Source organism: Protobothrops mucrosquamatus, unplaced genomic scaffold, assembly GCF_001527695.2.
Source record: "Protobothrops mucrosquamatus isolate PMUCROS unplaced genomic scaffold, P.Mucros_1.0 scaffold1337, whole genome shotgun sequence".
NCBI lineage: Eukaryota > Metazoa > Chordata > Lepidosauria > Squamata > Viperidae > Protobothrops > Protobothrops mucrosquamatus.
In genome coordinates, this window is record NW_015387535.1 from 389,446 (window position 1) to 405,685 (window position 16,240).

Consider the following 16,240-nt stretch of genomic DNA (forward strand, 5'->3'; position numbering starts at 1 on the left):
AAAAAAAATATGATTAGTCATGTATCAATAGAAGTAAATAATTATTCTTCCAACAAATAAAATTCAAGCATGAAAGTACAGTCTATGTAATCTTCTACATGAGTTTTTTTACTTTATTTATTTATTCAATTTATTTGCTGCCTATCTTGCAGTTCAGGCGACCCTGAAGTTCATTGCAACTTATTCCCAATTGTGTATACAGGATTAATGCATCACAGGGTTTATAAATATAAATATATATATATATAAATTTAGATAAACTAAGTACTACTATATTGACCATGTGTAGCTTTTTCAAAATAAGTTTCAAATATTTGCTAGAGAATATCATTTATCACACACCTATGTATAATAGCAATGCAAACTAACTTTATTACAAAATATGCAAGTATATAATGAATATTAATTTAAACTAAAATGTTCTTATAAAAATTAAGAGACTACTCATGACTACATTGTAGCAAGGTTTGTGATCAAATCAAAATTAGTAATTACAATTAACCATAAAGAAGAAAAATGATTCTTTTTTCTGATGATAAGAACATATGACTCCAAGTTGTTACTACAAGTTCTCACTTCCCTTCTAGATAACTTAAGTGCCCTCTGGTATACGTTAGAAGAAAGATGGGACACAAAAATCCTGTAATAATCTGAAAGTGAAAGTTAGTAGGAAGATTTAATTAAAAAATAAAATATAAAAACTAACTTTAACTGAATAAAATGTGGGTTAGTGGACATTTTAATAAAATCAGTATAAAAATACAAAGTCACAAATATATTTTGCAGCACACAAGAAATATGAACGGAATTGTTATCCATCTATCCATCTTAAAATCCAGAACCAAACCCATTTGTTTTGTTTCCATATTATATTATTTCGGCCAATTAGAACCATCACATATGATTATTGTTTCGCTGAAGTGTAAACAATGTTACTCCCACAATTAATTTATAGAAATGTCATATTTACAAATAGGTTTCCGGTTTCCAGGATTTACAATATCAATGTGGATATTCACTTCTATCTTCCCAGTGCGCTCAGCACACTGGGAAATAATCTTGAGCAGATCTGGGAAATACAGCGGGAGCATAAAGAAAAGAATTCCTGTTGCTTAACCATATTAGGTTTGGCTCATATTCTGAAGCAATAATTGTACTAGGTATATGCAATTTCCCCATCTTCCATAATTTTAATGTAAACTATCACAACTAAAAATAATCAAAATGAATATTTGCAACGATGTCCAAAATGTCTCTAATATTTAACAAAATAACTACATCAACTTTTCAAACCCTGTAGTTTTTGATTAAGCTCTTATCATCAGTGCATAATAATAGATTTTCATGCTTATATAATACCAAATGGATTTTGTTTCATAGAGGCCATAGCTGAATCCGCTTCCATCTAAAATAGAAAAAAAGTATTATGAACAAAAGATCCCTTAAATGCTCACACATAAACTAATTCTTCAGAATTATTAGGATAAATACATATTTATCTTTTTTATTCCACTTTATTTTTGATCTACTTCTTGTTTCCCCCACAATCATCCTGTGCGAACTCAACATTAAGAGCGAGATCAATCAACGTTTATAAACATCTCATAGATTCTAATTGAAAAGTCAAACACATAAATTTATAAAACCAAAATTAATAAAATTTGAAAATACTTAATTGAGTAGTAACACTGGTAACAATGTCTCCAGTAACTTATGCTAAAGAATAGATAAGAGAATCAATTTTTCAAATATCAAAATTAAAATTGCTTTTCTCAAGACGTAATCTGGTAATTTTACAATTAAAATGAAAAGTTTAAGACTTTTCCAGGCTCAATGCACCCACTGAAATGAAATGAACCTAAGATAGCTATGACCAAATAAATGCCAATTCAACATATTAAATCAAGTTGTTGTAATTGCATTTGTTAAATGTGGGTTTAAAAATTGGTGTTAATGTTTGGCTTAGCATAATATGCTAAACCAGTGGTTCTCAAACTTTTCTTCATCACAGACCCCCTTTAAATATCTTTTGGCCATGGCCACAGACCACCAAGACTTAACTCAAGATTTAAATCATAACATTTCTCCAAGCTTCTGCAGATCTCCTGTGATGACATTGCAGCCCCCACTGTGCTAAACCAAAAACAACATAAGAATCAAACTACATTAATTCAGGTACAGTATAATCTGTAATTCAAATTCCTCATGCAGTACTGGCAACATTACTAAATGTCACTGAACATGGTTTATAATTTTTGCTGGCAATCGATGATTTGCTATTACATCAAGACTATGCAATAGCTTATATTTTTCCTCTGGGTTCTATTACTTAGGTAGGACTTATGAGATGTGCCTTCTCTGTTGCTGCTCCTGTCCTCTGGATTTGTCTGGCCCCAACCCTGCTGATCTTTCAAAAGACATTAAAGGTTTTTTTTCTCAAGAATTGGATCTGGGGATGATATGACCTGCTGGATGATATTTCCTGGCACTTTATGCCTATCTACCTCTCTGTTGTGGTTTTTGTTTTATTATGTATATTGTTGAGTTATTATTGTTCAATAATGAAGTATGCTGACATGAGATGACTGCCTGGGCAATGTGGGTAGCTATATAAATCAAATAAATAAATAACTCAAAAGCGGCAGTGGGAAATCAGACTGTACAGGAGAACAACATAGGCTCAGGAATGGCAAAACGTAGTTTCATGTTTAAGGTGAAGTAAAACAATACAAATATTAAATAAATATTAAATGAAAATTAAACCAATCTTGTCAAGATCAACATTCTCTTCTAGCATCAAAGGAACTATTTTTGATAAAAATGAAAACTCTACTTGCTACTCCTATTTTTATTTGATTAATTATTGCTGAATTTATACTAATACACTGAGTGAAGGTCTGATTTGTTCAGCTCTGTTACACCAGAAGCTTTTGGTATTACCTCCTCAGAATTCTGAACCACCTTACATTAGTCCCAAACCACAGTGCTTCTCATTGATTTTTTTTTAATCTGGGAGTGATTTCTGCTTTTTTTTCCCTCCATGAGTTGCACTTTAAACCTCAATAGTCCTCCAAACCAGCTCTCAGCTCAGGAATGACACAATACTAGGATTCAGTTGGAAATCCCAATATTAGTATTTAATCAGCTTTTTGTCTAGTCAATGTAATTGAAAATAACCTAGCTTGAGATTGGATTTTAAGTCCAATAAAAGACAAATGCTTACACAGTATTCTAAGACATTTTCCCATTGGCTGAAACCATCAGATGTTCAGTCTTTTAAATTTATATACAGGACTGAGTACAAATCACACAGCAAGAACATTCTTCTCTTAGCACAATTTGTCTCATGACAACTGATATTTGCACTCAATACTGTAACATATTTGTCAGCATAACTGTCTTTTCATTTAACACAGAAGGAAAAATCCTGTACACTTATAGTGACAGCAGTGGAATAAAAACCAAACAAAGCTGAATTTACCACGGATGATATTGCAGTAAAGCTAAATGGCATTTTAAAGTACAGAAGCAGTCTGTCTGTGGAGGCTCTAAGTCATCCAGGTCATAGTTGTCTCAAAGGTGCTTTTTCAAAAGGCAACTGGACTCTTTTTTCTTAAGGAAGGAAGGAAAAAGACGTTTCATTTCTCATCCAAGAAGCTTCATCAATTGTCCTTTTCTTTCTCAAGAAAAACAGTCCAATTGAAAAAAGCACCTTTGATACAGAAGCAATCCTTTTCATCTATAAACCAGATTGCTTCCATCACCTTTGAGAAGCAGGAAAGTGCCTCTTTACTGTTTGAGGTGCTATATACAGTTTGTGTTCTCTCCCTACTAAAAAATTTATAACAAGGGTTACTCTGGGTACACCTACTGAATTCTACTACCGTGTTTCTCCAAAAATAAGACCCGGTCTTATACTTTTTTTGCCTCCAAAAGAGGCACCAGGTCTTATTTTCGGGGGATGTCTTACCAGCTTACCTTAGGACCGCTGCAGCCAGGACTTCCATGCTCCGACACCTATCGTGCTGCTGCTTGAGTTCTTCTGTGGCCGCTTGTGGCGTATCATGCTGCTACTGCTGCTTGCAGCAGGCCACGTAGCTCATGCCGATTGTGCCGCTGTCGCCGCTCGCAGGATGCCGTGTGGCTTGTCACACCAATCGCGCCACTGCTACTGCAAGCAGCAGGAGGCCACATGGCGCATCATGCCAATCACACCTGTGCTGCTGCAAGCGGCAGGAGGCCGCAAGGCTCGTCATACCAATCATGAGTGTGCGATCGGCACAATGCACCACATGGCCTCCTGCCGCGATCAGCAGCAGCGGCACGATTGGCGCAACGAAACTTGTGGCCTCTGGCTGCGAGCAGCGGCAGCAGCATGATCGGCATAATGCACCTCGTGTCGAGGCGTGGGAGACCTGGCTGCAGTGGTCGTAAGGTAAGCGGGCGCAGGGCACATGGGGCAGCTCCATCTCCTCATCCCCGCCCTAGCTTGATGTTTAGGCGTGTGCCTCGCCCCAAAACTAGGGTTTATTTTTGGGTAGGGCTTATATTGGGCACACGTGTAAAAATCAAGGTAGGGCTTGTTTTCGGGATAGGGCTTATTTTCGGGGGAACACAGTAGCTTTGGGAGGCTGAAGCTTAGAACAAGGGGCATTGAGAAGCTTATCTGCACTATCTGAAAAAGATAGCAAGAATCAAGTCTTTTAAATTTTTAAATAATTCTGAAAAAATGTTCTTTGAAAACTTCATATTAATAGAGATTATTTGATGTCTAGTGTTCAGGATATTGAAAGAATAAGCCAATCCTCAATATAAGAAATAAATGGTACCTTTGAGGGTTTATAGCCAAAAAGCATCACTATAGCAACTTTATAGTCTTCTCGGCTTAAGTATCCTTTGTTGTTTTCATCACATGCCTCAAATGCCTAAATAAAAAATAAAGATAATTAAGATTTTAAAAACTCACTATTACTTATCTTGATATATACTAGCACGGTGAAAATCCTTCAAAATGTGCTTTAAAATATATAATAACATATGCCAACGTTAAAACTTTTAAAGCAACAAAGTCTTTTTAAAGTCTTAGTAACTGTTTCAGAAGCTGTTCCCGATTCTATCTGTATGTTTGGGCATGAAAGAAACATAGTTATTTCACCATAATTTTAAATTAATTTATTTTTAAAGGAAGTGGTTTGCAAACTTAAACAGCTCCATTTTAAAATTTTAAATTTTATTGTCTGTAATGTAATGTATAATGCTATGTATATGCTAGCTAACCCCTGCTCTGTGGGTCATTGTTTCAGAGATATTTCCTTATCCAAACAGTGAAATCAAATGACCATGGGGTGGCAAAAAAAGCAGTGCAAAAAAAAAAAAAAAAGGAAAGTTATAACCAGTAGCCAGCACAGGTTTGTCAAAAACAGATCATGCCAAACAAATCTTATTTCATTCTTTGAGAAGTGACTAAATTAGTGGACCATCAAAATGCTTTGGACATAGTACCAAATATATACAACCAACTTTTTAGTAAGTTAGAAAAATGTGGGATAGACAGCATTATCACCAAATGGATTTGTAACTGGCTGACAAACCTCACTCAAAATGTAGTCCTTAATGGAACTATATCTACATGGAAGGAAGTATGCAGTGGGGTACCCCAAGGTTCTGTCTTAGGCCAGTACTTTTCAATATCTTCATAAATGATTTAGATGAGAGAATAGAAGGGGAACCCTTCAGATTTGGAGATGAAACCAAGCTGGCAGGAATAGACAACACCCAGAAGATAGACTCCAGATCCAGAAAGATCATGACTGACTTGAACACTGGGCCCTATCTAACAAAATTCATTGGTGACAAAAGTAAGATTTTACACTTAGACAAGAAAAATGAAACACACAGGTATGGAATAGGACAGTGATGGCGAACCTTTAAGACACTGAGTGTCCAAACTGCAACCCAAAACCCACTTATGCATCGTCGAGTGCCGGGTGGGTGTGGCCCATTGGCTGGGTGTGGCTGCGGTGGTAACGGCAGACTGTATGGGACTAAAAAGTTCAATCAATCAATTCCAACTTTGCAAGATTTTTTTTTCCCGCAAGAAGTTGAAATTGACTGATTGAACCTTTTTTTTTTTTGCACACAGTGGCGGAGGCCTAAAGTGAAAATGCTTTATAAAACCCAGCTGAAGGCCTAGGACTGGGGCAACGGCGCACATGCCCACAGAGAGGGCTCTGAGTGCCACCTCTGGCACCCGTGCCATAGGTTCGCCACCACTGGGATAGGTGAAAGCTGACTCAATAGCAGCAATTGCAAGAGGGATCTTGGAGACCTAGTGGACAGTCACTTAAATATGAGCCAGCAGGTGTTTCAGCCACCAGAAAAGCCAATGTAATTCTAAGTTGCATTAACAGAGGGATAGAATCAAGATCACATGAAGTGTTAGTACCGTTTTGTAATGCCTTGGTGAGACCACACTTGGAGTACGTTTCCTGACAATTAGAACAATTAATCAGTGGAACAACTTGCCTCTAGAAGTTGTGGGTGCTCCAATACCTGACGTTTTTAAGAAGAGATTGGATAACCATTTGTCTAAAATGTTATAGGGTTTCATGCCTAAGCAGGGTGTTGGACTAAAAGACCTCCAAGGTCCCTTCCAACTCTGTTATTCTGTACTGCATCCATTTTAGTTGCCACAATATAAAAAAGATGTTGACTCTGGAAAGATTGCAGAGAAGAGCAACAAAGATGATTAGGGGGTTGGAGACTAAAACATATGAGGAACGGTTGCAGGAATTGGGTATGTCTAGTCTAGTGAAAAGAAGAACTAGGGGTGACATAATAGCAGGGTTCCAATATTTGAGGGGCTACCACAAAGAAGAGGGGGGTCAATCTATTTTCCAAAGTACCAGAAGGCAGGACAAGAAGCAATGGATGGAAAGTAATCAAGGAGAGAAATAACCTAGAATGTGGTGGCATGCAGAGCCCTCTCTGTGGGCATGTGCACCGTGGCCCCTGTCCTAGGCCTTCAGCTGGGTTTTATAAAACCTTTTCACTTTAGGCCTCCGCCACCATGTACAAAAAAAAAGGTTAAATCAATCAATCAATTTCAACTTCTCGCAGGAAAAAAAAGGATCTCACAAAGTTGGAATAGAGTCTCCTACTTGAACAGGGGTTGGACTAGAAGACCTCAAAGTTTACTTCCAACTCTGTTATTCTGTTATTTTGTTATTCTGATTCTATACCACCACCTTGGTGTGTAATAAAATAAATTTATTAAATTTATTTGCTGCCCATCTCATTTCGAAGCAGCTTTGAAGCTTAGAATAGTATATTATAGCATATGCATAGAAAGGCACAGTATAGCATGCCATAGCATAATATAGTGTTATAAATATAATAAATACAATATGCTAAACATAATTAATACTATGGTATTACTATTACTATAGGCTGATCCATTAAAAATAATGCTGGGTAGACCAATAAACTTTTGCCTTTAAGCTAGCACACCTGGCAAGAAGTAGTAAGGAGCTGTCCACTATGAAGGAAAAAGCCCTTTCTGCCTTTATCAGATAAACAGTAATCTAAACATAGTAAAACAATTACTTAAAACAATCCATTCATACTCCACACCATTCGAAGGGTGTTCATCCCAAAGTGCATAGCTTAATGTCTATGGAAATTCTCAGTCATCCAGGTGCTTTTTCAAGAGGCAACTGAACTTTCTTGTTTTTCTTTGAAAACGTTTCACTTCTCATCCAAGAAGCTTTTCAGCTCTGATTGGATAGTGGGAATCTAATCAGTAAAACCCAAAATCCCCCCCTTTTTTTAATCATCAAGTTTTTGACACCCTGCTAAGCACTGGTGGTACTCAAATATTGTCATGTCCTAAAAGTGGTACAATCTGTGAAAAGGTTGAAAAGCCCTGCTCTAAATAATGCAAATGACCAGCTGTCTGCAATGAATATAAATCCTTCCATTCCCCACCATCCAGTCAGAGCTGAAAAAGCTTCTTGGATAAGAAGCAAAACATCTTCAAAGAAAAACAAGGAAGTCCATTTGCCTCCTGAAAAAGCACCTTTGGGACAACCATGACCTGGATGACTGAGAATCTCTACAGACACTGCTCTCTTGAGGTTTCTTTCAAACTCTTTTGTCTTCTTCTCTTGAAACTATTTTTTCAACAAAGCTAATGGTGCAGTGAATTTGGCAGTCCTAACCATTTAAGACCAATAAAAAAGAGTTTATAATGAAGATTCACAACTTGAATATCTTTCCTCAACAAATGGTACCTACAAATGGTACCTATTATTTTCAGCAGCTGCTAAAATAATCACAACATAAGAAAATGTCAAAGCAATCCTGAATTGAATAATAGTGGTAATGCAGTTCAGAAATATTTTGATATTCTTTGAATGTATATGAAAGAGATTAGAGAAAGTACACATGAATCTAATAATGCTATAATTCTCATTAAATAAAGATCTCAGCCTCTTTTAGTTACATGCAGCAATCATGCAGCAACATGCCTTTAAAATAATCCAAAGAGAAAAGAAAAATGACAAATTGCCTACTGATGATCACTAGAAACACTTTGTGAAGAAAACTGTTAATGAAATCCATGAACAAATTATCAGGTCCTGAAAACACACCAGGGCTACTTCAGAATCTTTGAATAACGATTAAAAGAAACAACCAATAAGCTTTATTTTAAATTTTAGATATCAATTACAAATACATTAGAGATTATAAGACTTTTGGAAGTGAGCATAAAGCAATTATCACATTCTAGACAACTGGGAAAGATGGATATAATTCTAACTTTCATTGAAATTTTAATACTGATGTTAGTACAATCCATAAACAAGCTTCCTACCTGGCTAGAATAAAACTTTTAAAATCCCCATCTTCCAGGCATAATGCATGTCTAAACATGTAACATCATTACATTAATTCAGATTAAAGTTCATTCAATATAGGGTGTATGCCCATGGTATCACATAGTACAGAAACAGCACTAACTGATGATCTTTAATGATGCATCTGTCCTGGTTGATCTCTCAATCATGATATCCTTCTGGACCAACTATGGGTTTTGGGATTATGAGAAATGATGCTGCAGTGATATTAGACCCGTAGGTGAGGTCATCCATCAGTATGGGGTTAGGTAAAATCAGTAAACTGATTATGGTTCTATGTCTCAGACCCTATTCAACCAAGTAATATTGTCAAAGTTTAATCCTAGTTCTTGGAATCTGTGATGATCTGGATGGAGGCAACAGACTCAAGCTCAAACCTAAGTTCATGAACTTACCATTCTTGGGGATTTTGCAATTAATACACCTCTCTATATAATTGATACGCAATTTGGGGAAGTTCTTGGATTCATTGTTTCGGTTTAAGGAGAGAGTTGCAGCTGTGGCCAGGATGGCCTTTATACAAATCCAACTTGTGCACCAGTTGTACCCATTCCTGAACTGAGGGCCCTATTCACAATCATTCATGCCTTAGCCACCTCTCATCTGGATTCTGGCAAATCACTTTTCTTGAGCATGCCCTTAAAATCCATTTGGAAATTTTAACTGGTGCAGAAAAAGACAGTACAAGCAGATTATGATATGTCCATATAAAACCACTCTACCACTACCAGTAGGCTTCCAGGTGCAATTCAATGTGCTGATTGTCATATATAAAGCCTTTCATGTCTTAGGCTCTGTTATTTGATGGACTATTTTTTCCCATGGCTTCTGCCTATAATATGAAGAATAATTGCAGGAACCAAGTGTATTTAATTTAATGAAAAGAAGGATTAGGAATATCTTCCAATATCTAAGGGGCTGCCTCAAAGAAGAGGGGGTCAAGCTATTTTCCAAAGCATCTAATCAAGGAGAGAACCAATCTAGAAATAAGGAGAAATTAATTAGAATAATTAACAGTGGAACAGCTTGCCTTCAGAAGTTGTCGGTGCTCTCTCACCGAAAGTTTTTAAGAAAAGATTGAACAACCATTTGTCTGAAATGTTAAGGGTCTGCTGCTTGACCAGGGGTTTAGATTAGAACAGGGGTCCCCAACCCCAGTCCATGGACCGGCACCAGGCCGCAGCATGCCAGCAACCAGGCTGTGCAAACAAGGGAAGCCCCATTCGCAGGATGCAGGCAACTTGCGAAGCCACATCCCTCCAGTTTGTGGAAAAACCTCTCTCCACAGAACCGGTCCCAGGTTTTACAGGGGAGAACCAGCACTTCATATTGCACTTGGAAACATATTGGGAGCTTAAGGATATGTTGAGCAGCACCCATAACTGCCTGTCCTGCTGCATTCTGGACCAGCTGAAGTTTCTGGATATTCTTGTAATGCACTTGAGTGCATTGCAGGATCCACTCCGGAGGCGATCAAGGCAGATCCTCCCAATCCACAAAAGGACACAATTGGCACACAAGACGAAGTTATATTTTGGCACGTGTTTGGGGGAAACTGTTTTTTTTCTTCTTCCAGTGTTTCCTTGGAAGCATTGGTAGGGTTAGGGATCTTTAGCAGTTGGGAATCTTTAGACGAGACGAGAAAATACAGGGACTTCGACCATAAAAGCCCCGTTTCAAATACCTACCTTAACCCATCGCTTGTTACGGTACTTCTCGGCTGGGCAGTCTTTTGATTTCGCTGCTTCTTTAGGAGCCGCGCACATTGCCAACAGCAGAGGCACCGCCAACTAGCATGAAGCTTTCCTTAGCAACGGAGCGACTCTTCACAATCAAAATGCGGGTTGTCAGCGGCAGAAGGTGCGAGAAAATCCCATTGGAGGAATGGGGCGGGGGAAAAAAAGCTGGTTCATACCCTAAGTCAGGGGTAGGCAACCTCGGCTCTTTTATGACTCATGGACTTCAACTCCCAGAATTCCTGAGTCAGCTATGCTGACTCAGGAATTCTGGGAGTTGAAGTCCATGAGTCATAAAAGAGCCGAGGTTGCCTACCCCTGCCCTAAGTTCTTGATAAACGGCCCAATCATTGGTAGCAACGGGCTGTCGATCATGGGCTCCAGGGGAAGAAGCTTTACCCGGAAGAGGAAGTTTTTCTCCCTTGTTCTCTTTTTAAGTTTCACTGGTGGGCTGCTAGTGAAGAAGAGCTTCCCTCCTGGGGTGTTTTTGGGAGTTATTTTCCGTTTCTTGTCTTCTACTTTCTTCCACTTATATAGCTTGTTCCGGTTTGATTTCTAGCGCGCAGTGTACCTGCGGTTCCCTGCCTTATATGAACAGATTCCCGCGATCGTTTTCTGCTCCGTGTTAACAAAGTGTGCGACGTGGCTGGCGATGGATTTAAGTATATAGCAGTGGCGAACGACTTAAAACAACTAAATTCAGGACATTGAATTATCCTCATGTACTGCCTCCTGCCCAGCATATTTTATTAATCTGTTTTATATCGATTATGGCTTGCCCCTGGTGAACTAAAAAAGATAGAAAACGAGTTTGCCTGTTACAGACTTACTGCTTTTAGGAACGGAGGGCAAGGAGTGTATAAACAACCAAATACAGTTGAATTCTCTTTGGATGGCCCTGAATGGGAATGTGTGAAAGCTGAAGGCACAGCATGATAGCTAATTGACTGAAGGGGCTTCTGCACTGTGAGAAGGTGGGAGAAGTAGACTTCTCACTCCTTTAGACTTTCCTGGAGATTTCTCTCTCTTTTTCTCTTGATACAGGCTATCATGTCTCAGGAAAGTCAGCATGGGAAATGGACATTGTCCAGTAGTGAAGACAGTATGGATGAGTTAGTTGATTCTGAGAAGCCTTCTACCTCTGTGATGCAGAGAGGTCAGGAAAGTAAAAAGAGTAGCCACTCTTGCTCGGAGGCAAGGAAAGCTGCTCACAAGAGAAAAATGTCTCCTCTGAAATATGTAGCTGGAAACCTTCCACAGGAGGAGGCCTCAGATCAGAAATTTGCACAGGAAGACTTTGGCTGGTGTCTTTCAAGTAGTGAAGATGAGGATCTTAAAGCCTCGAGTGGAACTAGAGATGCAATAAGTACAGTCAGAAAAGCAGAGAGCGGTACATCCATGGAGCTGCCAAAAACTTGTAAGATTTCATCAAGTTGCAAGTCTGCAGTCCCATCTGAAGTGGAGGACACATGGGATCTGTTGAATGGGCAGAACCCTTTCAGATTCTTCCTCACTAAAGTCAAAGGAATTAAGTCAAAATACAATTCTGGAGCTCTTCATATAAAAGGTAAGCAATATCAAGGCAAAAATACTATGGGGAAGATGTTCCTAAAAGTGCTAGATGCTTTGTTTTTCTAAAACAATTATACATGCTGAAACTGGCATATAAGCAATGTAATGCAGTAACAACCTGATGCCCTAACATTATACCCACCTTTCCCGCCTGATCAAGCTTCCTATTTGTTAATTTTTTAAAAACAATTAATTGATTAAAAATGAATGGGAAACTAGCAGCTGTAGAATATCAGTCTCAAGGATAGTCTGCATTTTCAACAATGCCTCTGGGCTCCACATAGACCCTAAAGGTATTAGAAACTAAATTGGTGGGTTCTTCAAAATGATCCTACTGATCCAGAAAGACTAGAAGAGCTTAAGAATTTCTTACATAATTACCAAATTGGCTTCAACAATCAATTATATTATGGCCAAAATGGCCAGACAATTGAATTTTTCTGTGCTTTATGATTGGCATTGCAAAATACAAATGAACTCAATTGAAAATAATAAAAAATAAAATAAAGAAACAATAGAATTGCTATATCTTCAATATCTGTGATGGTTTGTTTTTGTAAGTTATATTTTTTAATGTATTTATCAAAGATATTAAACACATATCTTAATTTAACGCCTTCCTTATTTTGCTACCAGCATATGCCAATTGGTTAATCTGCAGGCAGATTCTGTTCTTATCATATCTCAGTTGAATATTTTGCTAGAAACATTCAAAATAAGAAGGCCCAACAAGTCTAAGTTCTAATATTATTTAAATTATGGCTGCAAAAACCTTGCCAAGGTGTACTGAGACACTCTTCTAAACTTGCAACTTAGACTGTGACAATTCGGCTGTTCTTGGAAATGAATACTCAAACTGAACATTGTGATTAGCTTTTTAGTTATGGTTTCAATCAAACCAGGACCAGAAACTATCTTAATTTTGTTTAAATAAATTATGAAATTTAAGCAAGCTGCATATTTTCTAATTTGGATAAACCTAAATATTGCAATTAGTTGAAAATAGACCCAGTTGCTTTCAGTTGGCTGCAGTGGGGGAGGCTGTTTTGTTGCAATTTAACATGTAACTTGCATATAGCATGTGAATTGCATTTACAAAATATATTAAATGATAATAAAAACAGCTGGTTGGACTCACACAGCGAGGTAAACATTCTTAACCATGAACCAGAAAATTATGTCATGGATTTTGTGTTTGGAGTAATCATTTCTTGCTGTCATGTATGTGTTCCTACATCATGGTATAAGTCCTGTAATTTGTTTGGTTTGAGTTTCCTGTAATGTATGAACCTGACCTCGGCAAAATCTAGGCTTAGTTGCTTGATGTTGTTACCCATTTCAGTAGATATGCTTACTAGCAATACATCTTTTTTTTTTCTTATAACAGATATTTTATCTCCTCTTTTTGGGACTCTTGTATCTTCTGCTCAGGTACATTTTATTTTCTTGTCCTTTTAAAATAAAAAGGGAGATCTTTTCTGCAGTAGTCTCAAAATTCAGAATAGTCTTTTGGAAATGTATAATTAAAATAGCTCTGTATTTTAAAAAGGTCCAAAAGCCATGGTAGAATGATAATTTTATTAAAAACAGTATCACAAAATAGGTGGTAGTTCTAAAAGACATGAAATCTTGTGTGTGTGTGTGTGTGTGTACGGCTAACTTTTTATTTCAATGGTATTAAAGAGTAAGTATCATTTTGTATTAATACATTTATGAGTTTAGTTAGATATTCACTAGAAATCTATTAACTAGAGGTGGCAAATCAATATTTGTAATGTTTTAACTTAAGAACTACTTTTATAGTCCTGATCATTAATGCTTGTCAGGATCTCTGAATGCAAAAGTCTAACCAAACTAATTATGATATTTTTAATGTGTTTTTAAATTTTCTTAGTTAGGAACCCAGACTTACTATTCTACAGTAAATCAAGATTGTACATTAACAATACAACCAGATTCTCAGCACTTGCTGTTAAGTAATATAAGTTAGGATCGAAAGTTTGGAGAATTGCTTGTTTAATTCTTGAGAGAATATCCATGCATAAGTTAATAGAATGTGTGCAATCTGGCTCAGTTAGGAGAAACTATGATCTCTCAAAATCCTGGCTTAAATTTTTCATCTGTTTTTGTACATTGTATAAAATGGTATTTGTTAATTTTCTAATATATTAGAATGTTTGTGTTTTTATGGATAAGGCACCATACAAGTCTGTATAAACAAAGGTACAACTTCTAACGTGCTGTCATTCATAGGCATAATATTGCATTCCCTTCCCTTTTGATTTCTAAGAACTATTTTCATTTTTTTTCCCATGGCAAAGTTTAATTATTGTATAGATGTGGAATGGCTGGTCCAGCAATATCCAAAGGAATTCAGGTACATAAAAAAGCTTCGGTGTTTAATTTCAGCTTCCATTTCATATTTTTAATTCATGCATCCTAAGTTTACTGTTGTGGTCAGTATTGTGGGATAAATGTTATTTGCTACACTGAATAAGAAAAATGAGCTTAAGAATACAGCAACAGTATTAATGTTTCATAAGAAGATGCCACTCTTTGAAGAAAACAAAGAGAAAACGTATTTTTACACTGAAGAACTTTAATGTTTAGCACAACTTTTATTTAAGAATATAACATTTGATATGTATTTATAAAAATATTTTCTTAAATAATTTTTAATCTTAATTTAATATCACAAGGTTAGGGTACTATATACTTTTGGTAAATATAGCTATAGCTATTTTCAGTGCTTTCTGGTAGAAAGGTAGCATTTACATGTAGTCCCCACTCTATATAAGAATTCTGTTCTAGAGAACTTTGGTAAGTTGATGTTTAGGTTCCTTGAGTTGTGCATTGTGCGGAAAATGGCAGGGGTTATTTTCATAACCCTTTGTGTCATGTTCATATTATGTTATTCAAGGGCGATAGAACCCAGAGATTGTTACTTGCCTACCAGGTATTCAGATACAAGAAATCGTAGCCAGTATTGGCTGACAGATATGATTGAAAATTCTGGAGATGTAGTCCCAGTGTACTGTGAATACGTATAAAGTTGAGCAACACATAGAAAAGGCAACCTTTTTTCCCTCCCTATGAATTCTGTAAGGAAATACATGTGTTCATTTTTGTTCCCTTTAATTTTTCCTACCAATCTTTTTAAATTGTGCGCTGGTAAATTGTGTTTTCCTCCTTAAATCATCACATTTATGAAGATGGGGATGAAGACAAATGGAAAGGAAACTGAAGTGGGGTTACAAATTTCTTTCAGAGTTTAGAATGGGAAAGGGAGGATACTATACCTGATTTTGCACTTGCCGTGCATAGGAGCTTTCTTCGTGCTTGCATTTGCTTTCTGGGGAATAACTACCTAATTATACAATGTTAGAGGTTAGCATTTTTGAAAGTGGGAAGATAAAGTTGACCCTCCCATGCTGCTGTGAATGCAGGTTACATTTTTAAAGTGGAAGGAAAAAACATGTGAATAAAACATTTCATAATTATCCTTGAGAATGTAGCTCGACATATTTCTAAGATAATTAGGATATTTCAAATAAGTAATAATTAGAGGCTTGTGCAAGTGAATTTTTTATATTTTTTTAATCTTAGGGACAAACCTTTATTAATAGTCCATGGAGAGAAGCGAGAATCCAAGGCTGAGCTACATGAAGATGCTCACCAATATAAAAATGTTCGTTTATGCCAGGTAATTACTTTTATTACTATATTTACCAAAAGTATATAGTACTCTGACCTTATGATACTATTTATTTATTTATTTATTTATTTATTTTTCATAATTTATATGCCGCCCTTCTCCCACGGGACTCAGGGCGGCTCACAGCATATTAAAATAACACAACACAAACAACACAACACATTTCCCCTATAAAAGCCAATTAAAACCAAATATTTATAGTCTGTGACATTATTAAAATCATTAAAAATTATCCCTATTTAAAATTCACCCTAGGTCAGTCCCGCTTGCTGAAAAAGCCATGTCTTGAGGGCGCGGCG

At 36.8% G+C, this 16,240-nt stretch overlaps 2 protein-coding genes across 2 annotated transcripts in view; one reads left to right on the top strand and one right to left on the bottom strand.

Moving 5' to 3' along the window:
• Positions 1 to 10,774, bottom strand: part of EFCAB11 (EF-hand calcium binding domain 11) — a gene marked incomplete in the record, with an annotated part of 41,741 nt that extends 30,967 nt beyond the window's left edge. The window contains 3 exon segments of the mRNA XM_015821476.1: positions 1,360 to 1,405; positions 4,830 to 4,925; positions 10,607 to 10,774. Of these exon segments, the coding sequence (XP_015676962.1) occupies positions 1,360 to 1,405; positions 4,830 to 4,925; positions 10,607 to 10,684 (220 nt within the window).
• A 297-nt stretch (positions 10,775 to 11,071) lies between these two features.
• The window catches only part of TDP1 (tyrosyl-DNA phosphodiesterase 1), a 28,097-nt gene continuing 22,928 nt past the window's right edge, over positions 11,072 to 16,240 (top strand). The window contains exons 1-4 of the mRNA XM_015821477.1: positions 11,072 to 12,221; positions 13,614 to 13,657; positions 14,548 to 14,603; positions 15,833 to 15,929. Coding sequence (XP_015676963.1) covers positions 11,705 to 12,221; positions 13,614 to 13,657; positions 14,548 to 14,603; positions 15,833 to 15,929 — 714 coding nt within the window. The 5' untranslated portion in view covers positions 11,072 to 11,704. The remainder of the gene's footprint in view (positions 12,222 to 13,613; positions 13,658 to 14,547; positions 14,604 to 15,832; positions 15,930 to 16,240) is intronic.